This window comes from Chanodichthys erythropterus, chromosome 8 (assembly GCF_024489055.1).
Source record: "Chanodichthys erythropterus isolate Z2021 chromosome 8, ASM2448905v1, whole genome shotgun sequence".
Lineage (NCBI taxonomy): Eukaryota > Metazoa > Chordata > Actinopteri > Cypriniformes > Xenocyprididae > Chanodichthys > Chanodichthys erythropterus.
Genome location: NC_090228.1, coordinates 15,334,984 through 15,362,612, shown reverse-complemented (window position 1 = coordinate 15,362,612; position 27,629 = coordinate 15,334,984). Strand labels below are relative to the sequence as shown.

Genomic DNA, 27,629 nt, shown 5'->3' with positions numbered 1-27,629 from the left:
TGGCATCTTCAGAGCAGCTGCTTTCACTTCCATCTTCACCAGTGGACTCATCTGAGCGCAGTTGATCGCTGTGACAAGATCTCTAAACATCAGCTGCTCGTTCAGACATGCAAGATGAGAGGATACTTACTTGGAATACTTGTACTTTTGAAACATTGCTTTTGCGGTGATGATGTGAACTTTGATGGAGACATCAAGGACTTTGTAGTTGGTAAAAGTAAGTTGTTCGTTCTCACTGACCATCGACTACATCAGATGAGACTCGATCTTTCTGAGGAGAAGAGGAAGGACATCAATAATGCCACTCATCAAAACAGAGTCAACATTCTGGTGCCTTTTGATGACAACGACACTCTGATAACCTGTGGGACACTTGCAAATGGATACTGTGAAGTTCTTGACCTCAGTGACATTACAAAGAGCATTTACTATGAAAGTGGTATATCAGTAGGACCGAAACAGAATAAGAAATCTGTTGCGTTAATAGCAGGTCCGAGTACCAGCAGGTACCTTTTGGTTGGGAAAAAGGACGATGATGGAAAACCTCCATATCCTGTTGTTAACTTGTGGAACACTTTACAGTCTCAGTTTGGTGGGATTTTCTCTATCATAGATAAAACATCAACCTCCTTCATTCAGAGCACCGCGAGCGATGTGGAGTTTGTTGACGGATTCCAGAGAGTTTCGCCCTCAGAGTCGTACTTGTTTCTCAACGCAAAGATTGACTCGGAGAGTAAAGTGCACATCCTGTGGATGGACAGCTCTACAGATAAAAAGACAGACCTCTTCAAATCCCTACAGGCTGCAACGATACAGTGCTGCAATGATAAAGCTCGTCCAGTGCTCGTCGCCTCCACCGTTATTCCCTCAGTGAACGGCGTTATTTGGGCAGGTGTGTTCAGTGCGCAGAATCAGACGGATCCGGAGAACACCGCGCTGGCTCTGTATGACATCAGTACAGTTCAAGGCAAAGTGAAGGGTTTCTGCACTGCTGGTGACAAGATATGTGGTTCTGAGGTTGGGAAATGCATTAATGTGTTCAATATACACATACGTTTGTTTATTAAAATGAGTGTTTTTCGGATGAAATTACGGATAACATTTGTAATTAAATGTTTCATGAAAATAAAACGTAATTTTAGCCTGCTATTAAAGTCATATAAAGTTTCATTTGTTGTTTGTGTTGTAGAGTGGTAGAGCTCTTCATCCGCTCTCTGTGGTGTTCAAGTACAGCTCAATGTCATCAGTGGCAGCGGTTAGAAAAGGATCCTGGATTGTGATGTTCATAGGAACCAGTGATGGACAACTGATAAAGGTCTGCTTCACCTCTCTCTCTCTCCTACACACTTGCCTTTATTTTCACTAGTCTCAATGAGTTTTCATTTCTAAATATCTGTCCACCATTTCCATTTACACCTATAGCTCCAAGCTGATCCATGTTTAGCTCTGTATTTGAACTATATAATTCATGATTTGTTTTTGTTTTTTTTCTAGCTGATCTTGGATGAGAAATTCACACCAGGATGTTCAACAGTGCTGTACAAATCTGATGATGAACGAGCAGTGTTTCCCAGAATGCACTTTGATCCAGCAGATTTTAAACATATTTACATCGCTCTGAAGAAACAGGTGAGGTTTAGAAATGTGCAATCAATCAATCAATCAATCAGTCAATATATATATATATATATATATATATATATATATATATATACATAAAATATGTGTGTGTTTGTGTGTAGAATTTTAAATATGAAATAATGAAAAACATATGAACTGCATACACAACTTATGATACTTAAATTAGAAAAAAATGTAGAATTTTTTGAATAAAACTCTGAATAAAAATACAAGTTTAATTTTAGCTTTACATTTTTTCCTCGCCAGTAATGAAAAACTGAAGCTATTTGTTAATAGTCCTTTTGATGTTCTTACATTTTCTGTATAGTTTTTGTATATGACATTTTAATCAGAGAAAAAGGATTCTTAAAATGTTCTAAAATACATGAATAAGTAAAAATGACAGTAATACTGCTTTGCAGGAATAATAGGAATATTTTTTTTACTTTTTATTGTCTTCAGATATAACAAAAACATCCATTTAAAGGATATGGTCCCAATTTAGGCGATATTTTAAGTTTATCTCTGCCTCCCCTTCAATGCCATTATTTATGAATCACTCATTTCCCCCATCAATCACGGACTCTGTTTTTCTGATGTGGCACGATAAAGGATTAAGATATTTCAGAGATTTATACAAGGATGGTACCTTCTGCAGTTTCGCTGTATTGTCTACTGAATTTGAACTGCCGTCGTCCCACCTCTTTCGCTACTTTCAGGCTAGGCACGGTTCAGCTTCTTTACTTCCAAACTTTCCTTGTTTACCACCTAAGTTGGTTTGGGAAGATTTTCTTGTTATTAATTCTTTCCAAAAGTCAATTATCTCCAGGATCTATTGTCATCTTATAGATTTAGAGGACTGCACAAAAGCTAAAAGTGCCTGGGAACATGAATTGGGTGAAGAGTTTGCGGACGATTGGTGGACGCATGCTCTTAATAGAATTTACACAAGTTCAATATGTGCTCGGCTTGCTCTCATACAGTTTAAAATATTACATAGGGTTCATTATTCCAAAGCTCGGCTCTCTGCAATTTATCCTAATGTTAATGACAGTTGTAATAGATGTCACATGTCACCTTGTAATCTGAGTCATATGTTTTTTTTCTGTCCAAAGCTTATTAATTATTGGAACAACTATTTTGAGACTATGTCTAAAATATTTAAAATCAAGGTTGATGTCTGTCCTAATACTGCAATCTTTGGGGTTCCAAAAGTTTGGACTCGGTTTACATCTAAACAATTAGATGTACTTGCTTTTACATCTCTCTTAGCTAGACGACGGATTTTGTTTCTTTGGAGGTCCACCAAGCCACCGGGTTTTTCACAGTGGCTTACAGACGTTATATATTTTTTGAAGCTGAAAAAAAATCAGATGCTCTCGGTATCCTCGATATGGTTCCTTTTATGACAAATGGCAACCTTTTATTACATATTTTCACTCTCTTCAAATGTTACCTGTTGACTGAATTGCTTTATGTCACTGCCATTCCTCCTCCCTGTGTTTTGTGTTTTTTTTTTTGTTTGTTTGTTTGTTTGTTTGTTTTTTTCTTGTGTTGTTTTCCCTTTTGTAAATGTTTAAAAATGTGGAATGTCCTTATGTCAGTTGTTTCAATTATGCCTTTTTTACCTTCCACTCAATAAAAATGTTGAACATAAACATCCATTTAAATAAACAACAGGGAAGGGGGCGCAACAGACATAATATGTAACAATCTTCATTTTATACATTTTCCTAAAAAAATGATCTAAGACAACAGTTTCCATGAAAAAGGGATTTTTTTCCTGCACCCCACATTTAGAGAGTTTTCTAAATCAGGCAGTATGTCAGATACTTTACTGGTGTGTTAAATTGAATTTGCATACTTGTCTCTTTCTGCTCATGTTTCTGATGTAGCTCAGAAGAGTTTCTGTGGTTCAGTGTGCTAAATTCAGCTCTCTGAAAGACTGCAGAGCTGCTCTGGATCCTCTCTGCGGTTGGTGTGTGAAAACACAGAGGTCAGCCTGCCTTTATCACATGTCTTTCCACACATCACACGATATCTGCTCTAGACTGCACCATCACCTAATACTGTATGCCTAATGGTTCAGTGTAAAACAGTGTGTTAAGTTCATATCATATGGACATGATGAGAAGTGTGCAAACAGACCTGTAGATGATATATCTGTTGATGTTGTTTTTATCTAGATGTTCTGCTCAAGATGAATGCTCAAATACTTCATGGGTGTCCATCCCAAAAAACTCTCTTCAGGCACAGCTGCTTTCCTTTCAGATGATAGAGAATTCTTCTAGAAAGGTAGAGGATCATTATCTAGAAGAATGAATTAATAATTTATGAATCTAAAAAATAATTGATATGACTACTCTTTACTAACTTCTCCTACACAGATTACTCTACATCTTTCCTTGAGTCTGGAGAGCACAGGAAATCCCATCTTCTCATGTTCCTTCACCACAGGAAGTGTGAATCTGTGTGACGGGTCTGATCCGACTGCAGTTTTCCCAAACTGCTCCTGTAGTTTTTCTGACCAGCTACTATATACTGGAGGTTGGTTCTCCTTCAGTGATGTTTTATATGTGCTACAGTGCATTTATATTGTCAGAATATGATTGTTTATAATCATAAACATTTGTTGGTAATCTGTTCAGGTTTAACAGTCTCTGCTGCAGTTACTATTGAGGATCAGAAGATCGAAGAGAAGCTGACACTGAGGAACTGCTCCAGTATCACAGATAATTCACCAAATGCTTCTTATACACAGTGAGAAAATGAAATGCAGTGTATTAATAGCACAGAAATGTTAAAACAGAGCTTATATATTATATTAACATATCATGTTTGCATGTATGCAGGTGTGTTCAGTGTATCTCATCTGGGTGTCAGTGGTCCTCACAGCGTTGTGATTGGACACATGGACCTGGACCGCAGTTACACATTCAGAAATCTAATGTATTCTACAATCCAGTTCTTCATTATATATGTATTTGGAAACAGTGTTACCTTTATATAGATTCAAGCTGATGTTAATTTATTGTTAATAGCTGAAATATCATTGCACTGACTGACGAAAACTCAGAAAGTAAATGAACTGCTCAGATTTCTCTCTCTTTTTCTACTCTTTAGGATGCATGTGAACATCTACTCTCTCAGATTGTCTACAAAGTAAGTGTTGTTGATTATGAACACAGTTTCACAGAATAGAGATGTGAAAAGCTCCACCAACATTAGGCATTTTGCTGCCATACTCATCTTCCAGGCATTAGTAGTCCCACTGGGGGTTATATCTATACTTAATGTAAAGTTATATAGGCAAACAAACTTGTAAAACGTCTTATAAAACAAAAGTTGCTTTCTTCTATGTCATATCAGCAGTAAATGATGTCACAAACATCATGCTTTTTAAATGATTTAAAATAAATTATTGATTCATATTTATAATTGTATTTCATTAATGCACGTTTATTATTATTATTAATATTTATAAAAAACATGTAATATGACATCTAAATATTTAAAAAGGCTTTGGTAATATATGGAGTGGATATGTTTTTTTGTGTGTGTGTGTCCTGTAGGAGCCTGAGATTCTCTCTCTGGAGCCCAACAAGGTTTCCTTCCATGGTAGAAACAACATTATACTAAGAGGAAAGAACCTGGAATCTGTCACTAAAATCCATATTCAAGGGGATCTGGACTGTATTCCTAAAGAGTGAGACTCTGTGTGTGTGTTTAGTTGTATTTATGAATGTGTGTAGATTGAGATAAATTATACTGTATGCATGAATGTTTCTCTTCAGATCTCCAGTAATTGATCGCTCCAGTGACACTTTAAGGTTCCACATTCCTCCCAGTGGAACTAAAGGAACAGTGAAAGTGTGTGTTGTTACTCCTGACGACCGTTGTCATGGTAACAGCATCATCACTTACAGTTCCCAGCCCAGCTGCACAGGAATACAGCCCAGAGTCAGCTGGAGAAGGTAAGAGCATTTCAGACCACTGGAAGATCAGCTTCCAAATCACATCAGTGCCTTAAGATGACAACTGCACATTTAAATTCTCATGTTCATGATAATTTAATGGCATAAAGACCATTTTAATCATGAAATTCACAAGAATTCTGTTTATATGGAAAATGAAGGTTTGCAAAGTAATAATCTACTGATATACTGTTAGAACAGATGAACATATGTGAGATGGAAATAAATGAAATTAGAAATGAGAGTCATTCAGTAATTTCCTACGTGTTTCATAATTCTGAGAGCTGCAGTTTACTGACTCACATGTGACCTTAGACTAGTCTTATTTAAACTGTTTAGAAATTTAGAAAGTTTAGAAATAACAACCTGTTTGCTGACAGCAAAGCTGTTCTTAATATTTTGTATTACTGTCTAAAATTGTTAATATCTCTATAATATATATTTTAATACATATTTTAATATCTCTTCATTCAGAGGTGGAAGGAAGATTCACATTCAGGGAAGCAATATGGAATCTGTGGAATCAGTTATTGTCCGTCCCTCTAATAAAGAGCTTCAAACACAATACAACAGAAGCTCAGGGGTAAGACGTGTTTATTACTCCTGCAGTAACGCAGTTATTTTAATTTTATATATAAAATGAAAATAATTATTGGCTTGTCTTTGTCAGTTTATGCAATTTTATTGTGTTTTATTGCTGACACAGAGCTTCACATCACATATCTTCAATGTCTGTCTTTCTCAGGGATTGTGGTTTAACACTCTCCGTTATGATGGCACTGGTCTGTTTAATTTGTCATTCAAAGTTGGGAATTTCACTGTGGACTGTGTGGGTAATTTCTCCTACAAACCTGATCCAGAATTCACTGGATTCACCACTGCACAGGTGGCCACCGATCTACAGGTGAACATTCAGGTGAGTTTAGTGATACAGCGAGTTTAAAGGGTTAGTTCACCCAAGAATTAAAATTCTGTCATTAATTACTCACCCTCATGTCTTTCCACACCCGTAAGACCTTCATTCATCTTCAGAACACAAAATTTGGTGAAATCTGAGAGCTTTCTGTCACCCCATAGACAGCTACACAACTACCACTTTGACGCTTTCAAAAAGTTCATAAAGAGATTGTAAAACGAATCCATATGAATTGAATGTGTTAGTCCAAATTTTCTGAAGAGACATGATCACTTTATATGATGAAAAGTTTTAATTTTTATCTACATATATACATTGATCAGCAAACATACAAAGATGCTCAACCAAACCAGAATGACGCGTGAGAACAAACCTCTTCCAGAAGCTCAAACGTGCTGCGTAACCAGTGAGGTTCATTCTCGTGTGTTACGCAGCACATTTGAGCTTCTGGAAGAGATTTCTTTTCATCAAAAATATCTTAATTTGTGTTCCAAAGATAAACGAGAGTCTTACAAGTTTGGAACGACATGAGGGTGAGTAATTAATGACTGAAATTTTGGCATGCGTACCTATTTTTACCAGGCCCTGGTCTTAAAAACTCTCAGAAAATATTATTATTGTGAGCAGTCAGTGTTTTTGCACATCAGCATGTGAATTTCACAATCTCCACACCATCCTACACTTTCTCTTTCTCAGAAAAAGGCAGATGCATTGAATTTGAGTATGAGTGAGGTGAAAGTGACGGGTTATCAGGGAGATCGGCAGTATCAGTGTGTTTTGGAGAAGATTGAGTCCAATGCCGTTATCTGTAAGATTACAGGACAATCAGATGTGGACACACTAGATGTGAGTCTAAATGTTAAATAAATGTTGTCTTTATGCAAAATTTCTTGTTAATTAATTATTGACCCTTGCATATTTCAAATACAAAAATCTTTTTTATTTTACTATAATTTTCAGATAATGGTTGGGGATTTTTCTAAACGCCTTGAGCCTCATAGTAATATAAAATACTTATACATCCTTGTGGCATTGGTTCTGCTCATAATTCTAGGTGCTGTTGGTAAGTGTTTTCAGATTTACCTCACATATATATATATACATATATATATATATATATATATATATATATATATATATATATATATATATATATATATATATATATATATATACAGTAGTCCTGCTGGGAATAATATGTGGTTTTGCTCATCTGTCTAGTTGGAGTGATTGTTCACCGTAAGAGCCAAAGACAAATGAATGAGATAATGAACAAAGAGCTGGAAATGCTAGAAAGCAACATCAGAAGGGATATACGACAAGGTAGGTTATTTTTGAAAAGCTGGTCTTTATGGTGTGGTGTTTGCGAAGGCAAGCATCACTGTTCCTATTGCTCATACGAATTGGATAAAACGTAAAACATTTGAAATAAATAATATATATAATAAATATAATAAATAATATAATAAATAAATCATAGTTTCCATACCATGTGTTCAAGAGAACAAAATTGTCATTTTTGGGGGGCAAATTGACAGAAAATATCTCTAATAAAATGGAAGGATCATCTCTGCTTGCACTTCTTGTAAAATCTGCACATTTTTGCACACATTGATGTTTTCCATCAAGAGTTGAATTCATCTTCTTTTTCAAAAATGATGTTTATGAATATTCAACCCATTCAAACATACGTACCTCTCGCTCTCCTCAATTTTTCTGATCACATGATCTGTTGAGGCAAAGTCACATGACATTTTTTTGTTGCACATCGAGAAATGTATTTGATAAATGTGTGTTCTTCATAGTTTATGCATGTCTTCTTATCAGATAAAAAATTATCTGCCTCAATTGAGCACAATTTTTGGATTTATGTGCATCATGGCGTTTCCATCCAGTGATTTTTTTATGCAACATAGTAAAATTTGCTTAAAATAGGAAGATGGAATCATCGCTGTAGAGACTTTGAGTGTTTTTATTTATTTATTTATTTGAGCAGCTGAGTAGCAACCACATACCTTTGCAACCACCCACAAAACAAGTGGCGCATTTTGCAGGCAAACACTTTTACTGTATTACTGTAAATTACTTAATATGTTTTGCTGAAAACATAAAATGTTAAATCCTTCAATGCTCACATTGTCATGTTACTTATTGTTTGATACCTAGTTGTGTGTGATTACATTATGAATTTATGTTTCTTTGTTTTTGACAGGCTTTGTTGACTTGCAAACAGAAAAGGCTGAATTGATTGATAATGTTGGAGCCATACCTTTCCTGGATTACAAGCACTTTGCCTCAAAAATCTTCTTTCCTGAGGTTTATCACTTTTTGGTTCATATTTACTTTTGTAAATTTACTATATGTGCTTGTTTGTTTAAAATATATATATTTTCTTAATTCTCCAGGCTGGTACTCTGGCAGCAGTCATGGTCAGAGACATTGGACAGGTAAGATGCTGCAGTATCTTTAGCCGTATATGAAGTATGAACATATCACACTGTAAAAATAGATATTTTATCTATTACTGTCATTTTTTTGTGGTCAGGACTCTGAGCAGACAACTGTTGATGAAAAATGTCAGGCTTTTGCTGCGCTGATCAGAGATAAACAGTTTCTCAGTTGTTTCGTGCATGCATTAGAGGAACAGAAAAACTTCAGCATAAAAGACAAGTAAGTTTTTGACGCTTTGAGCACATTCACATTCTCACCTCTGTTTGAACACGACTTGATAAACTCGGTCACAGGCTCTTGTGTCTATTTTGAGGCGCTTTTTTGGTGTTCGTTGCTTAGACGTGTAAACAGAGATAATGTTTTGTGTCATTATAAGAATAGCTCTTCTTCCTCTGTGAGGGAAGTCAGAAGTGTACAAGTGTCCACCCTTAAAGGATTAGTTCACTTTCAAATTAAAATTTCCTGATAATTTACTCACTCCCATGTCATCCAAGATGTTCATGTCCTTCTTTCTTCAGTCGAAAAGAAATTAAGGTTTTTGATGAAATCATTCCAGGATTTTTCTCCATATAGTGGACTTCAATGGACCCCAAACGGTTGAAGGTCAAAATTAGTTTCACTGCAGCTTCAAATCATTTTATACGATCCCAGACGAGGAATAAGGGTCTTATCTAGAGAAACCATCGCTCATTTTCTTAAAAAAAAAATAAAAAGTGTATGCTTAGTTTATTACTGCTCTCCACGGGTCAAAGGTTGAACTAATTGTTATATACTTGCACTAGCATATTGTATATGAGAATTTAATTCAAACTTTGATCACTTAGCAGTGTCTACACTGCTGGAATTCAAATAAAGAAGAAGAAAAGAGCTAGTTCAAGATGAGCATTTATGGTTAAAACGTATATAAAATAAAAAAAATAAAATAAAACAAAGTACTTAATTGGATTGGTGGGTTTGAATAAAATATTGCTTAAACATATTAAAAAATCATTAATACAAATAATTAAAATATACACTGACACCAACTTTTTTTCCCTTAAAATATTGAACTTAAATAAATAGATAAATAAATAGTTAAAAAAAAAATCATGTAATGTGCTCAGGATTTTTAGTTTCAGTTTTAAAATATTTTATGGTCTGATGGTGTTAGATTGAATCTCCATGTCAGAAATATTGGATCCAGCCTTCCGTCAGAAGAAATCTGTTTTTAAAAAAAAAAAAAAAAAAAACAGCCAGCAGAGTTTTGTCTCATACCCAACACCAGTAACACTTTATTTTGACTGCTACTCAAATTTAAATTATCAAAACATCTTCTATTAGTCTCAGAGGTTGACAGAGGAAACCAGTGAAGACCATTAAGCAGGAGATGAAGTTATATTGATAAAAATGAGCAGGGTTTATCGAATAATCTTAGTTGCATGTGTTTGAATGCATAGACTTTGTCTGACCAGCACAAATCCAGCAAGTGTTGTTCAAAACAACATCTCATAAAACCTTGAAATGGAGACATTCCATCTTATCTCTTATTGTCAAGACAAATATTCCATGAAACCCCATAATAATGAGATTAAACTACAATAGCAAGCACCAACAAAGCAAGGAAAATTATAAGTAATGTAAAATATAAAAATATGATGAATGGCATAAATGAGTAAGTGGTAAAGAAGATCAGTTGATAAGTAATATAAATGATTAAAGGGGACATATAATGCCCCTTTTACAAGATGTACTATAAGTCTATGGTGTCCCCAGAATGTATCTGTGAAGTTTCAGCTTAAAATACCCCACAGATAATTAATTATACCTTGTCAAAATTGCTCCTATTTGGGTTGCTCCTATTTGCTCCTATTTTTGTGTGTCCCTTTAAATGCAAATGAACTGCTGCTCCCGGCCCCCTTTCCAGAAGAGGGCGGAGCTTTAACAGCTTGCACTTCAGTTGCTCAACAACAACGACAACAAAGCTGGAGAATCTCACGCAGCCAAAATGACGATTGTCAGTAAAAAAATGTTGATTGCTTAAAAGTTTTTTGCTTAAAAGCATCAACAAATGAATAAATGAAAAACGAATGAATGAACAAATTAATTTAAGTATATTAATACAGATAATTGGATAAATGGTTTTGCATAAAATTGCAGTTTATATTATAATCAAATCCATACAAATAATTGCATTGTTAGAAAGTGGACATTTTTAAATATAATCCCAGAAGTAGTGAGTAGTATCGAGCAGAAGTTGCATTGTAATTATAAATGTGTCTGTGATGCATAACCGCCAGTAATACTGTAACTGATCTCTTTCACTGCACTCAGTGTCTCTGACCCTTTGTCTACTCTTCTTGTTCCTCTCTTTATATCTCTCTTTCTGTTCCTCTGTCTCTCAGATGTACAGTGGCGTCTCTGTTGACTCTGGCCCTCCATGGAGACCTGCTTTATCTCACAGAGGTAATGGAGGACCTTCTGCAGAGTCTGATGGACCAGTCCAGTAATGCAAATCCAAAACTTCTCCTGCGTCGCACAGAGTCCATAGTGGAAAAGCTTCTTACCAACTGGATGTCCATCTGTCTGTACGGCTTCCTCAGGGTCAGTCCAAACATCCACTTAAACGTGGATTTATAAAGTGCATGTTCTCTTTAACTGCTCATGTGTACTCACATGTTTATGCACAAAATGTGTATGTTTCTTCCATAGGAATCAATAGGACAGCCTCTCTTCCTGTTGGTGTCAGCTCTGACTCAGCAGATCTCTAAAGGGCCGGTGGATTCAGTGACGGAGAAAGCTCTGTACACCCTTAGCGAGGACTGGCTTCTCTGCCAAGCACAGGACTTTGAGGCCCTGGTCAGTATTTCCTCTTTTACAGGTTCTTTTATGCAAACGAGGAACTGCTCTCAAAATTAAATGGTTATGGAAAGTACTAACTTCAAAAATACCTTGCTGTAATTTGCAAGCCACATTAACGTTTCAATAGTTCCCCTTATTCATTCTTAACTCACCAATCCTGAATTTATTTATTTCAGAAATTTTGTCCAGCGATCGAGTTGTGTACATTTTAAACCTCTTAGGTTCGCTCATAAACTTCTGCTTTTTTTGCTACCATCTTCTATCTGTCATTAAACCACATAAGACATCCTGTAACTTTCCGTAACTTCTCTTCATTGCACAACATTTCAACACAAGTTTGTGTTGCTTTTCTACATGTGTACTTCTTACACTTTGTATTAATTGTTTATTGCGGGCCATAGAGATTTTTATTACAGCATTTATTTGGTTTCATGACATTTTCTGTTCCTGATTCTTTCCTGACCTGCGATTCTCAAATTGACTGTGATTGGATGGCTGTTGTTTAGCGGCTCATAAACGCTTGAGTAAGCAAGAAAAGAATAATGACAGTATGTGGACAGAATCATGTGACCAGGCCATCTTCCCCCAAAAATCACCAGCGGCTTCTCTTGGTTTTGATTTGTGAGACAATTGTGCTTCTGCATTTTGCCTTCTGCAAAGGATATCAGGTTTGCACAAGCCTTCCTCTCACAAAACCGGATTGTACCTGTATTTCCAAGCAAGTAACTGGCATCCCAGCAATTTCACCATCATTTCACCATCTCGGTTTACTATAGACTCAAATAGTCTGGCTATGAGTAACCCACTTCTAGCCAAAATAACCTTGAATTTAGTTACATGTCGTTTTTGCCAAAATAACTTGCGAGATGTATGATATTCCATCATGTAAGCAAAGTCAACCGTGAATACAAGGAGTTTGGTTTCATTTCTTTGACATGTTCTATGTTTAGACATAGGGCTGGACGATTGATCAAAAAGTTATTGTTCAGAACCTCCAACCGATGTAATTTTCCCATGTTGGTTATTTAGTTTTTTTTTAAAAATCCTGTTAATACTTTCCCCTTAATTTCCTGCATGTGTAGTCATGTGACTCCACCCTGTCCAGTCAGCAGCATGGCAGCAACATGGAGGCGAACTCAAACACCAAGTCATTGACAGCTTAAATTTTGCCTTGTTTTAGCCTAGACATCAGGGCTGTGTTTGTATGGCTATTAGATGCTTGCTGGGATTCCTCCAAAGGAATATATTTGTGTCAGAAAATGGTCTAACTCATAATTTGAAATTGTATTCTGCCCTATTATTACAGTGGAAAATGCAGTGAAAAAAAAGAAGAAGTCTTTAAATGACATCGCAGCCGGGAATCTTATGCAACAGTGCATTTCTCACTAGGTCCTAAAAAAAAACTGCCATTCTAATTAATTTATTTTAGATTGATACAGCATTTTTTTTTTACTTTAAACTGACAGTGCTTTTTAACAAGATATAGATATTTTAGGTATGATTATTTAGGTTATTTATTCCCTGAATTAGCCATAATAGTTGATTCATTTAATGAAAGTGTCTTTATACCTGATCTATCATATAGATAAACAATCAGAACACCCTCTAAAATAGGCTAATAGAAATGTGACAAGTATATAAAGGGAGAGATAATGTGCATTAATAAGCTTATTAAATATTTTGAGTATGAACAGCTCCAGCGATATGAAAGATGTTGACTCTGCTGAGGACATTATGAGCAGAATATGATTTTAAAACTGTTTAGATATTTATGTGCAACATTTGTAATTGGTAGTTCTTCTTTAGTCATTAAATCATTTTGTTCATGTTTTCCCCCCCTGCAGAAACTGAAGGTGGTGTTTGCTGTTGGGACTGGAGGAGAAGTCAGTGAACCTTTAGAGGTCAACGCACTGACCTGTGACACAGTACAGCAGGTCAAGGAGAAGATCTTACAGACCTTCCAGCGAAAGTTTGGTTTCCCCTATACACAGCAGTTCAGGGATATAGAAATTGGTTAGTAAACTGTTTATTACTCTTTTAGTGATGATTATCATACTATTTCATGAAACTTCCTTAGGGGTAAAGCTTATGGTCACAATTTGTGTTGTTAACAAACTGTTGTTTCAGTTGCCAGTTGCACTACCCGTGGAACTAATTCCTTTTTGATGTCTCTGTTCTTTGTTGTGCACTCACAGAATATGAGAAGGAAGGAAAGTTTGTCATGCTACAGGAAGTCGATGAGACCTCAGAGATTCGAGGGCATGTTACCATGTTGAACACTCTAAAACATTATAAGGTGAGTGCATCCTCTTTTTATTTCTGACTGTTGTAATGCATTTTAAATCCTGCTGTCTGGTTATAAGAGCTGGGAGAATTAGGAAGTAAGCATTTGTTATCCCTGGATGGAGCTCTGCACAGAGTTAGTCCAAGAAGATTTGTCTGTCTGTGGCTGGTCACTGTGTAACACCAACTATCGCAGCAAGCCTAAGGGGCCGTTCACACAGAGCGCATTTTTCTATTCCAATGCGCTACTTTCCCATTGTTTTTCTATGTAAACACGCGCTTGATGGACGTGCATGACTGTTGCGCTCGCGTCTCGCGTCTTTTGCAGCGCCTCACACATGAGCGCCGCGTTTTTAAGACGCCGTTTCAAGTTAAAAGAATTTCAACTTTTACACGCAGTGCCGCTCATCAATGTCAGTTCCAAAACAGTTGACCAATCAGAAGAACTTGGAGGCGGGGCAAGCGTTGCGAGTTGGCATGACAACTGTTTTATATAATGGCAAAATGGCGGAGGAGGCGCTCATTATTATCTTACTATTAGCAAACATCCTGATGTTGCACACACTGTTGGGAGCAGTTTTTGGTGAATATGTAAATATGTGCTGTATGCTTTTTTCTCAGTTAAAAAAAAACAGCAGTTAAGAAAGCATCGCATTATATGGATGTTGGTATGTTTACATGAGCTACAATTCGGCACTCCAGCCACCTCAGGTTTATTTATATAGCACTTTTTTTTTTTTACAGCAGATTGCTTTAAAGCAAGTGGCTTTACATTATTAAACATGAAAAATAGTGTCAGTGTTTTTTTCAGTTAGAATTACAACTTAGTACTATAAAGCAGTTCTCCAGTTCTACGGACGTCTGACCTCGACAGACTGAACTGAAGAAATGAACAAGAAGAAGATTTCGTAATCTTTACGAAGAAGATTACGTAATCACCATGGACCAATAGTAGTTGGAAGGTGTTTACCGACCAGAGTGAAATTTTCTGGAATGTTCTCTTTGGCAAGCTGTTTCGAACTCCTGAAACGAACTCCAAACGAACTTTGTTTTGGGCTGATTTTGGTCAAAAGGACGTCACACCAGTTTCAATTTCACTTTAAGTGTATCAGGGCCTTTTAAAGTCCCCCCATAGTCAATAATTTTATCCTGTAAAACTCATCTTTGATAACCAAAATTACATATTTCAATGTATTTTTTCTGTGGAAAAAATCTTCATGCCTTAAAATAGCTTGAATGTAACTACACACTTGCTTCATTTAGTATACGCATATTTATGAATATGCTAATTAGCCCCGCCTCCACTCTCTCGCATAAGCTTGGAAATCAGGCTCAGTTAACTTACTGAGGTAAACACTGCACAATGGTATTACTTTTTACAATGTCAGAAACACCAGTGATTTCAAACCGCTTTTTTATGGTGTTGACATGAATTTGCATATGGTTTAAAAAACACCACATAGACATATAAACAACATTAAAAACTTGATTTTCACCACAGGTGGTATTAAAGTGTTGGGAACTTTTAAATAAGGATGTTAAGTAACCTAACCACCCTGAGCACCCACGCAATCCCCTCTCAACCACCAAAAAAAAAAAAAAAAAAAAAAAGCAGAAGTCTTCAGAAAATGTACAAATATAGACAGATAAAGAATTTCTATATAAAATAAAACTATAGTCCTCAGTGAAAAGAAATTTGAGATCAATTCTGTCTAAAACAGTATTTTTATGTTCTGAAGGGTGGGTGTTGGCTTAATTCGATGTGTTTTAGATTGACCTTTCACTTGCAAAGCTTGTGTCACAAGGCCAAATAAACCCAGATTAAGCTAAACTGTTGTGTAAACCCACAATAAATCCATAAACTACAGCAGCACAGTTGTACTTTCTGAGATTTTCTGAGTTTTTTGTGCTTTTTCCATCCAGGTTGGAGATGGAGCATGCATTAAAGTTATCACAACAAGAGTCCATGCCCCATTGAGGACTCAGACCAGTGTAAAGGGTGAGTCATATCCCGTTGAATCATTCCCCAGCTCAGCTGAAGCAATGTTGTTGATCCTCACAATAGATACATTTAAGTTGCTTGCATTCTGTGTGAAACTAAACATGCCTGGTTGATAACTCATATTAGAAGTTCACTAGAAACAACCGTTCAGCTCACCGCAGTACTGTAGCTTTGCAAAAACCTCACGCTACTAAAAAAAAAACCTTCAGTATTGCCACATATAATGTAGATTAGGAGTTCATGAGACCATTGCATCAGTTAGAAGATCAATTAAAGGGATAGTTCAGCACAAAAATGTCAATTCTGCAATTATTTACTCCCCCTCATCTCCTTTCAGTCAACCCTAGAACTTTTTTCTTCCTTTTAAAACAAAAGAAGAATTTTATCAGAATATCCAAACTTAATTTTGTCCATACAATGAAAAGGAATGGTGACCACATTCTGCATGAGTCTGAATGGTGACTTAAATTTTCAATGTGTTCCTCACACAAGCTATAATATGAAAGCAGAAGACATGAATATAGTGTGTAAGTCATACGAATTTCTTATGATGGTTTATGGTGTTTTTTAGAGCTTGACATCCTCTGGTCTCAACCCACGTTCATTATATGGAAGAGAGCAGCTTCAACATTCTGATAAATATCTCTTTTTGTTTTCCACCAAAGAAATAAAGTAATATGATTAAAGTAAAATAAACTTGTAAAGTAAAATAATAAAGTAAAATGACCCTAGAATGAGAAAATAATAAGAATATTAGCATTTTGGGATGAACTGTCTCTTTAAAAGGAACAAAAACTGCTCAGATAACATTTGTATCGGTGCATCTTGTCACATTGAAGCACAAGGGCTAAATTTGGCCTTGTGTACAGGAAGTTGTGGTATCAGTGTCTTCACTGTCTTTGTATTTTTCATACCATGTCCTACATCTGTCGGTGTCAGAAATAACAAGCTGTCAGCTTTCTGTTAGCGCTTTATAATGAATGTCATTAAGTCACTGATAATCATTTTATATGCTTAACAGATCAGTAATTGCTGTATATTCAAAAATTAATATAAAAAAATCAATGACATTTCAGTTTGAACATATATTACAGGTTTTTTTCAATTGCTAACATACATTTGTCCAATCTGTAGTCACATTTTCAAAACTCTAAACACATTAGCAGAACATCCGTCTGTTGTGGCCATACCGTTAACACAATTCATGGTGTTTTCACACAAAATGCAAACAATTATTTTTCTAAAATGCTTACATTTTCTTTTCATATAAGCTTACCCCATATCAAAATCATGGATCTTTCTCATCTTATTTGCAAATGCTTAAACACAGCAAGTCAGAAATGAAGACCCAATGTTCCAATCTTTAAATATAGGATAAAATCCTCTGACTCTTATGGCAAAATCAAACAAAGCTTTCAGATCATACACACATTAAACAATATATAAACATTACAGATCATTCATTAGACTCTACATTAAAAAATGGAAAACACAACATCCAGAACATGAGGTTACAGAAAAACAAAAGTATATTGTAACACAGTAAACACATTTTGCCATTACATAAATGTATAGAAATCACAAGTAATGTGAATTTAAAGTATACTGTATGTACTGCAAGTACAGCATTATATTCAATATTATATAGTATTGAATGTCTGTATATACTGTACTTACATACTGCAAACATACAGCAATTTAAATGCAAATGACTAAAAGGTCAAAGAAAACTCTATAAAAGCATGATACAGCACACACACACACACACACACACACACACACAAAAACAAAGTTCAGAGTCAGTGAGAGATTCATTCTGCTTCAGCATCACGTCTTCATGTTGGGTCCGGTCTAAATCAAGTCAAGTCACCTTTATTTCAATTGCAATTTATACTACACAGATACTAGTATAGTGTAGTGTAGTGTAGTATAGTCTAGTCTAGTCTAGTCTAGTCTAGTCAGCTTTACAGTGATAACAGGTACATGATTATCAGTAATGCAAAGAGGGTTCATTTTTGGCTGTACTGCTCTAAAAGAAAATAGTGTCATTGTTCAGCTGAAGTCAGTTCAGTGTTGATTCACTTACATTGTAAAGACCATCAATTATTATGTAAATGACTGTAATTATTTTCCTCTATAAAGCAGTTCTGCAGAAAACAGTGATGTCATCATCTAGGCTAGCTTAGTTCAGTTCTCATCATATAATGTCAGTACTGTCAGATCAATACAGTTTCTCAAATGCTAAAACACATTTCACAAACGTTGCCTCCATGTTCCCCAATGTCTAAACACAACACCCTTTTCTAAAGCTACATAAACACAACCACACCTTCTCACTTCAAAACTCAAACTTTCACACCAAAAGAGCAGCTCGAAGCTTTCAAAAATGTAAACACTATACACATCATTACACACTACAGCAAAGCAATTGAAAACACAATGCTCAATTTGTGAGAAGGTTCTTTGTTTCATAACTGCCAATGCATATTTTTAGAAACTTTACAGTAATGGATGTTCTTAGATCTCTGCAGAGGATTAGGCATTTAGATTTGTGAGTTTCATATGAAGAGTATAAATCTATAGTAAATTCTGCATGTACACTACTGTAACAACTCAATGCAAAAACAGAATCTATTGCACACAACAGTACTCTTGAAAACATGATCAGGGTGTGAAGTTTTTACTTACTTTATTCACACCACAATCACTGTGCGGCATCATGTCGCTGAGCTGCATCGGGCCACATCACCTCATCCACGTCGCAGGCTATATTGTCTCTTGCCAGGCACCGCGGGAAAAACGCCCTGGAATGGCAAATCCATCCTTGGAAGGCCTCCACTGGGATGTCAACACAGGCCAGCTCCATTGCCCTTAGGAGGTTCTCTCTAGTGTATGGTTGTCTGTCATAAACCTTCCATCTCCACGATGAGAAGAACTCCTCTATAGGGTTCAGGAAAGGGGAGTAGGGTGGCAGACAGACGTTTAAAAAGTGGTTACTGTTGGTGGTGAACCACTCTCTGATTTGGTTTGTTTTGTGGAAGCGTACATTGTCCCAAATGATCACATAAATGTGATGTGCGGGCCCAGGATGGTGGTGTTGGCGGTCCAGGAGGATGTCTTTTAGCTCCTCTAGGAAGGTGAGGAGACGTTTGGTGTTGTAAGACCCAAGGACAGTATGCCGGTGGACAAGCCCCTCCAAACCCATGGCCGCACAAAGAGTAATATTACCCCCCCGTTGGCCAGGAACCTCAGTGATGGCTCTTTGGCCAATGATGTTACGGCCTCTTTGCCTTCGTTTCTGCAGATTGAAGCCAGCCTCATCCAGGAAGAGGTACTCATGAGGTCTGGCCATCGCGTCCAACTGTAATATCCTCTGTGAAAATGTGAAAGTGCACAGGTGTTCAGAACAACAGTCAATCAGGTAGCACAGTATTGTCCAGAAGTAATGTAGGCCACTGAGCAACACAGTATGTCCACTAACTGTACTGTGAACATGGATGTATACTTACTTGCACGTACTCGTAACGTAGGTCTTTGTGTCGCGCTGAGTTGCGCTCAAAGGGAACCCTATAGACCCGTTTCATCCGCATCTTTTGGCGTCGGAGAACTCGGTCTATTGTGGCCAAGCTGACATCATCAATGCTCTCAAAGTTGACATTATCGGCAATGAATTTGTCTCTGATCTCCCGGAGTCTGATGAGGTTGTTCTCACGAACCATATCCACAATGAGGGTTTCTTGTGCTGCTGTAAATATGGCAACCCTCCCACCTCTATGTGGCATTCTTTCAACTCTAAAGAAAGAAACATGTGTTGTCAATTGACATGTTTTACAATACAGTAACAACTGATTTGAAACCAATAGACTACTTTCACAGGCTTGTAAAATTGTATTGTGACAAAGAAAGCAGTAGAGTACAATACCTGTTGTGTTGTCTGAATGCCCTGATAATGGTGGCCACGGTGAACCTACTCAGGTTTGGACGGACTCGTAGTCCTACTTCAGCCATTGTCATGCCATGGACAATGACATGGTCAATGACTGTTGCTCGCATCTCATCCGTAATGATGGTGCGAGGTTGTCTTGCTCTCCCTCCTGGACCTTCTCCTCTCCCTTGTTGGCCTGCTCCTCTTCCTCCTCTGATTTGAACTCCTCTTCCTTGTAGGCCTTCTCCTCTTCCTCCTCTGATTTGAACTCCTCTTCCTCGTTGGCCTGCTCCTCTTCTTCCATGGCCAGCTCTTCTCCCTCCTCTGACTTGAATTCCTCTTCCCCTGACTCTGCCTTCATCCATTGTGTTTGTTTGGAATCTTCAGCAAACTGTGCACTCTGAGCTTGCTTTTATACATGTGGTCACAGCATTAGCAACAAGTGTCTTCAATTTTGAGTCGTTGTGTGTAATGAATGACACCAGGTGTGTTCATTGTGTTCAAATATTGGTGACTGTGGCAAGCATTTTGCATCACATAAGCTTTCATTTGAGAATATGAGCAGAGTTCTTTTGCAACTTGTGTTTTAGCAAAGAAAAATGTGTTAAGATTTATGAGAACGGAGGATTGTGTTTTGTGAATTGTGTCTTTATGTGAAATGTGTTTATGATATTGGAAAATGATGGCTAGATTTAGTAAATGTGTTTAGACAACTGGTCATTTGGTTTAGAGGATTGGCTTTTGTGTTTTAGCATTTGAGAAAAACTGTAATATTGTTGAATATTATTGAATATTGTTGAGGACATTTTCCACATCACAGGCAATGTCATATCTTGCCAGGTAAAAGGGAAAAACCTGTACCGGATCCAGCCTTGACAGCCTTGTCTCCACACCCCTTGCTCTTTCTCCTCATCATCCTCTTACACATACTCTTCCTCCTCTACTTTTCAGATTGTTTCCATCTATTGTTGGTATCATCATTCAGCACCTGTTTCACCTGTGCACTCTGAACTGACCTATATTTTATACAGTTGATTTGATCATATCATTAGAAATAAGTGTTTAATTTAAAGGATGACAACTGTGTTGTAGTTGTGTTTACCTTTTGCCACATGTATTTACCGTTTTGCAACACAGTGCAAAATGTGTTTTAGTGAGTAAGAATGTGTTTAGAGTTTTGCAAAAAGAGTGGATGAGATTTACAAACAGTGTCTTAACTACCTGAACTTGTTTAAGGTTTTGCCTACAAAGTGACTGATTTGACAAATGGGTTTAGGCCACTGAGCATTGGGTTCAGAGAATGGGGTTTAGTGTTTTAGCAATTGTGAAATACTGTAAGAAATAGCAGATTCCAATCTCAGTTGGAAGCATAGTCAGGTGTTGAATTTATTTCCATTACATGGACACACAGTAAAGTTGGAATCGGATTTGTTTAATGTGTATGAAGAACAACACAGAGGAGCAGAGAGAAAATAATATCTGGGTAAGGGAGAAGAATAGATGAAGGAGGAGAGGAGAAGCTGAATCAGGACAAGGGAGAAGAAGAGGTAGAGGAGAACCTATGTAGAACCTATGAAAGCTTATTTCTGCCATGAATAGAAAATTAAAAAAAAAGGTAATTGTGACTTTTTATCGCACAATTCTGAAAACACAATTCCTAGTTTATATCTCACAATTCTGAGAATTGTGAGATGTAAACTCAATTGCAAAATAAAAAATATTTTTGATAAGTTTTATGCTTTTTTTATTCTGTGGTGGAAAAAAAGCATCCATAATAACCAAAGACCATGTCTGTTGGATTTGTTGTTGATCAATGGCAGCACAAAATAAAATATGTGGTCTGCATAGGGCACTAGCTACCAAGGGGACACCATCCCACCCTCATGAGTGCACCATCAACACCACACACCCAACCCCAGAAAGAGATTTCAATAGAGGGGGAACTGAAGTTCAGCATAGGAGATACATTTGACCAATGTCTGCCCTGAGCAATTCTGTTACTTTCTTCTTCTTCTTCTCTTTTTCTACTGAACATTCTATAAAATAATGACTCACTTCTGTTGCCGAGAATGCACACATTCAACACTCAACCAAACATGTAGAACGGCTTACATGCATTATACTTTTACTGCAGGAAAAGGAAACTGAATTTTAAAAACTATGAATTTCATATTTTCTGCAGGTAGAACTGAAACATGACAGTAATGCAGTTTTCATAATGCCATCAACTGTTAATATTTTGACAGTCATTGCACTACTATATGTTCATGTTGGATAGAAAACTAGTGCTAGTGTTTTGACAGAACGACTCGATTTTGAATCAGGTTAGCTGTGTTGTGAAAGAGTGTTAGTATGTGTTGAAAAAGGTTTTTAGCATTTTGAAATGTAGAGTTTGTGTTTATTTAACAAAATATGGTTTTGGGCAGAAAATTAACTATTTGGCTAATTGTGTGATGTAGAAGTGTTCCTGTGTTAAGAGTTTAGAAAAAGTACTGGTAAAGTAAGTATTGGTAAATGCTTGTTAGCAATTGAAAAAAAATAAATGTAGCTAATGATCCGTTCATCATTACATAATATAAATCAAGGTCCAAGATTTTGCAAGGTGTGTATGAACACTGTTTGAGTGCATCTGCATTGTGCATGTTTGGGTGTAGACATGATGTGGGCATTTCTAGTTCTCGCTCAAACCCACTGTGACCACACCAAAGATTGAATAATGCAACACATCCGTTTGTGCAAAGCTCAATGATGCAAGTAGGTACAATACCAGCTTGACATTGCTTATTTATTTACTAATCACCATTGTGTTTTTTTTAACAGATGATGAGAACTTCTCCATCAAGTACTTCCATATGGTGAGTAGCCATGTAGGGCACTTATACAGCACTTCTGTATAACGTCTGTTTTGGTGTGTCCATCTCGACACAACTAATAATATGTCAAGTAATGACTGCGTTGTGTTTCTATGCACGGCTCAATGTCGAGAGTTCATGGGTTATATCTAGTTGTCATCGCCATGACACTGCAGTGAAGTGAGCGTGGGTGTGGTAGTTTCGATTTTGCCATCTTCTTCCTGCTTAGATGAGAGGAAGTGTTTTTAAGTGATTCACTGTGCAGTTTATATTGTTAAAGATACACCAAGCATTTTGCCTCTTTTTATAATGATAGACACAATAGCTTAAACATTTATACTGTCGGTACACATAAGAAGACATTGTTAAAGAACTTTAATTATATGTAAAGACAATTTCAACAAGTAAACCTAGTAACCTGGCTTTTTGGTTGGTATAGGTTGATCCAGATATCGACACAGACCTGAGCAAACATCCTGAGAAAAAAGCATTAAAATTCAAAGAGATGTACCTCACCAAGCTGCTCTCTACCAAGGTGAGAATAACTGGCACATAAAAGCATTTTATTGTATATTGTATAGATAGATTTGTAGACAGACAGACAAACAAATAGGCAGACAGACTGACAGACAGAGATGTAGATACAGACAGACATACATGCATGCAAATGGTTAGATAGACAGACAGTCGCAATACCAGAAATACCAGATATATTTTGGTCCCCATGAGGAAAACAGCTTATAAATCATATGTTTTTTGAAAATGTAAAAATGCAGAAAGGGTTAGAGGATAGAACATACTGCAGGGCTGTCAACTCTCAAGCATTCAGAGGCGTGTCCGAATCCACTTTTGCTAGTTTAATGACGGGAAAAATGGTCTGCGCTGTCCCTATTCTCTTAATGAGTTATGGGTGTGTTTTTTTGGGCGTAACATGCAATAAACCAATCAGAGTCTCATCTCCCATTCCCTTTAAAAGCCAGTTGTGCTTGCGCCATGGCGGATTTGCTATTTACATGGCAGAATTTGCAAGTGGAAAAACTGAATGCTTTACTTGTATGCTTAAAGGTTCTTTAAGCGATTCTGGGTAGAGTAACTTCCTGTTGACGTTCGAAGTGTTGTCAAACAAAACAGAGGCTAGCTAGACCCTCCCTCCTCCTCCTCCTCCTCCTCCTCCCCTCTGTGCTTCCTGAAACGCATTTAAAATCATTCTTGTCGGTTACTGGCTGGAGCATGTTTATTATGATTTGTGGTCCAGGCTGCACCAGTTTGTTTTTATTGCCGTTTTTGGAGCTTGTGGTGACTACAGAGGCCGTGTTTTTTAGTGTGTTCAGGGGACAGGCAGCTAGCGGATAGTGAGGAGATGTTTGCTGTATGTGACAAAAAATGTTTTGGTCTAAAAACACGTGACATCGCTTAGAGCACCTTTAACTTTAGTACAGTAGTTATAGCACCAAATAAACATGAATGAACATCAGAAGGTATGTTGAAAGATGCAGTACAGCTTAATGAAATGCATCATCATGTCTCATGTATCATTCAGTGAGCGTTTTTCAACCGCAGAAAGATGTGAATGTTTTATTTAGCTTGTAAACAATATGCCACGTAAAGCCATTCAATGACCATAGCATGTTAGCCATGAAAAAAAAACTCTAGAGAGGAGTATTTTTCGAAATATACACTCTAAAAAATGCTGGGTTGTTTCAACCCAAATTTGGGTCAAATATGGACAAACCCAACTGTTGGTTTAAAAAGATTTAACCCAATTGTTGGGTTTGTCCATTTTTGACCCAAACTTGGGTTGAAACAACTCAGCATTTTTTAGTGCTATATTACATTTTTATTATATTTTGCTCTTATATTATTAATTATAAAAAATGCTTTATATTAATTTCTTAAGAATTAGTTAAGTTTAACCTTTAAAGTTGCTCTAGAATTAAAAATTGAATTTATATTGGCATAGTTAAATAACAAGAGTTCAGTACATGGAAAAGACATGCGCTGAGTTTCAAACTCCATTGTTTCCTCCTTCTTAAATAAATCTCATTTGTTTAAAAGACCTCTGAAGAACAGGCGAATCTCAACATAATACCGACTGTTACGTAACTCATTCAATATCAAATGTAAACACCCAAATAAATACAATACTCACATAATCCGACGCATGCGTTCAGTATGCATGATGAACACTTTGTAAAGATCCATTTTGAGGGTTATATTAGCTGTGTGAACTTTGTTTATGCACTGTTTAAGGCAAGCGCGAGCTCTGGGGGCGGAGAGCTCGCGATTTAAAGGGACCACAACCTGAAATCGGCTTGTTTCTAATTATGCCCCAAAATAGGCAGTTAAAACATTAATTAAAAAAAATCTATGGGGTATTTTGAGCTGAAAATTCACAGACACATTTAGGGGACACCTTAGACTTATATTACATCTTTTTAAAAAAAGTTCTAGGGCACCTTTAATAATATTAGCTAACAGGCTAACAGGTATAATAACCTGCTAACAGGTTTCCCTGTTTGTTTACAGCATTAGTTGAGAGAGATTTGTTTCCTTGAGAAACACCACTGTACCTGATATTTAGCCATATGAATTGATATTAAATCAAAATAAGAATTGTATAGCAAGCTTATGAATTGAATTTTTTTCACTCCAAGCTATACTCGAAAGTTGGCAGCCTTGTGCACAGTTTGTACAGTATAAAAACATTATTTCTATGGAATGTAACCATGAAACATGAAAGCCCAATGTGTGTGTGTGAAATATAAATGAAATATGTTCTCGATCTGTCCACCAGGTGGCAGTCCATTCTTTTGTTGAGACCCTTTTCAGGAGTATCTGGGGTACATTGCCCAACAGCAGGGTTCCATTGGCTGTCAAGTATTTTTTCGACTTCCTGGACGTACAAGCAGAGAGAAAAAAAATCTCAGATCCAGATGTTCTCCACATCTGGAAAACAAACAGGTGCCGGATATAAAACACCTTCATTACGTAGCTCCACTGATCACCTGACTACCAAATGCCTCAAAAGTTTTAATATTTTTTATATGTTCATGCACAACTAAAATAGATTTTCAAACCTCTCTATCAGCCTCCCGCTCCGGTTCTGGGTGAATATCCTAAAGAACCCCAACTTTGTGTTCAGTGACATGGAAAAGACGCCTCACCTGGACGGCTGTCTGTCCGTCATCGCTCAGGCCTTCATGGACTCCTTCTCACTAGCAGATCAAAACCTAGACAAGGTAACCACTGAAACCTAACATGGAGAACTGTAAATATCACAAATATATCTGACTCTCTTATTCTCCTACAGTATTCACCAACCAATAAGCTACTCTATGCCAAAGATATCCCTCAGTACAAACAGGAAGTAAAGTCATACTACAAGTTAGTGAAGGACCAGCCTTCGATCAGCAGCCAGGAGTTGAAAATGTTTCTTCAAGATGAGTCAAAGGTACAATTTGTCAAAGGCTAACTAGAGATTTAATGAAGCATCTTGATGGAAATGCTTAAAGTTAATTTCTCTTCTTCACCAGAAACATCAAAATGAGTTCAATGAATCTGCAGCCCTGCGTGAACTCTACAAATACATGCTCCGCTACTTCACTGAGGTACGAATTATCGCTCATCGACTCTTTAGTGCATTCGTGGCAGTTTCACAGGACAATTTCACAGGATTTTCAGGCATTTTGAAGCCACAGAAATTCTATAACGGAAACCTATTTTGCCACTTTAATGAAATGTGACAGCACTTTCATATCCTGTTGTAGTTCAGGATGTTCATAACCTGTTTTGAAAGGAGAAATGATGCTGTATATATAATTTGAAGGTTGGGTGTTCACAATTCTCAAATCATTTAGGATTTAGGATTACAATAGCATAACTTTTTCTTTTTAATTCTTGGGCTCTACAGATTTCTCAGAAGCTGGAACAGACAGACGCCCCCGCTAGGCTGAAAGAGGACATGCACAAAGTGAAGGAGCTTTTTGACAACATGAAGCGAAGTGGTTGGAGTTGAAATTCCAAATCTTGTTACTCAAATGGGTACACTGCATTTTGTTTGTTTTTATGCTGGTCATTAAACTGGAAACTGGAATGCCATCATCAGCCATATAATAGGAAAGACAGATTCACGTCTGTCTATTGGACACTGTAGAGACCAAGTGAATGTACTGTACATTGATGAACTAGAGTTTTAGAGAATCTCATCACGGAGCTTATATTGGACTAACACTGACTGTCTATACACTGTATCTCAGACCTATGACTTTGTAATGCAAAGCAATGCAAAACTTGATTAATATGGTTTGATTTTAATTTTTTTCTTTCTAAATCATGTATTCTTTTACTACAGTATCTGCCTCTAATACATTAATCTGCCAGGTCAAGCATTGTACATTCCTCCTTTGTAAAATCTTTTAAAATAGAAACAGTATATATATATTTGTAATTTGCTGTCCTGGTCTGCACCATACTAATAAAATATGTGTAGTTTTATAAAGAGATATTAATTGCGCAATCTGTGTTCTTTTGTCACCCTCTATTGGTCACACTAGTTATTATGTTAAGTTCTTAAAGTACAGCATTTATGATGCTATATGAGCTTGTATTAAACGAAAGTGAGACAAATTAGAGACCACAAGCGGGCCGGTAAGCCCCATTCATTTTGGTTCATGTATATGTTTTTTTTTTTTTTTTTTTTTTTAGTAGGCCTACATAAAATATGTATTGATTGAATAACATTCAGAACAATATCAGCAAACAAATGATA

General features: G+C 36.7%; 1 protein-coding gene across 1 annotated transcript; it reads left to right on the top strand.

Moving 5' to 3' along the window:
- Positions 1-27,395, top strand: plxnc1 (plexin C1). The gene is made up of 31 exons (XM_067392005.1): positions 1-1,017; positions 1,190-1,315; positions 1,495-1,629; positions 3,516-3,616; positions 3,807-3,915; positions 4,008-4,167; positions 4,269-4,380; positions 4,473-4,569; positions 4,744-4,782; positions 5,193-5,326; positions 5,415-5,594; positions 6,069-6,177; positions 6,340-6,510; positions 7,207-7,356; positions 7,471-7,573; positions 7,732-7,833; positions 8,723-8,826; positions 8,916-8,957; positions 9,056-9,180; positions 11,343-11,541; positions 11,650-11,796; positions 13,644-13,812; positions 13,995-14,095; positions 16,006-16,081; positions 22,830-22,864; positions 23,301-23,396; positions 25,656-25,822; positions 25,950-26,100; positions 26,172-26,312; positions 26,395-26,469; positions 26,772-27,395. Exons 1-31 carry the CDS (start codon positions 115-117, stop codon positions 26,874-26,876), a joined length of 4,464 nt encoding a protein of 1,487 aa, XP_067248106.1. The 5' UTR covers positions 1-114; the 3' UTR covers positions 26,877-27,395.
- Positions 27,396-27,629: the final 234 nt, after the last annotated feature.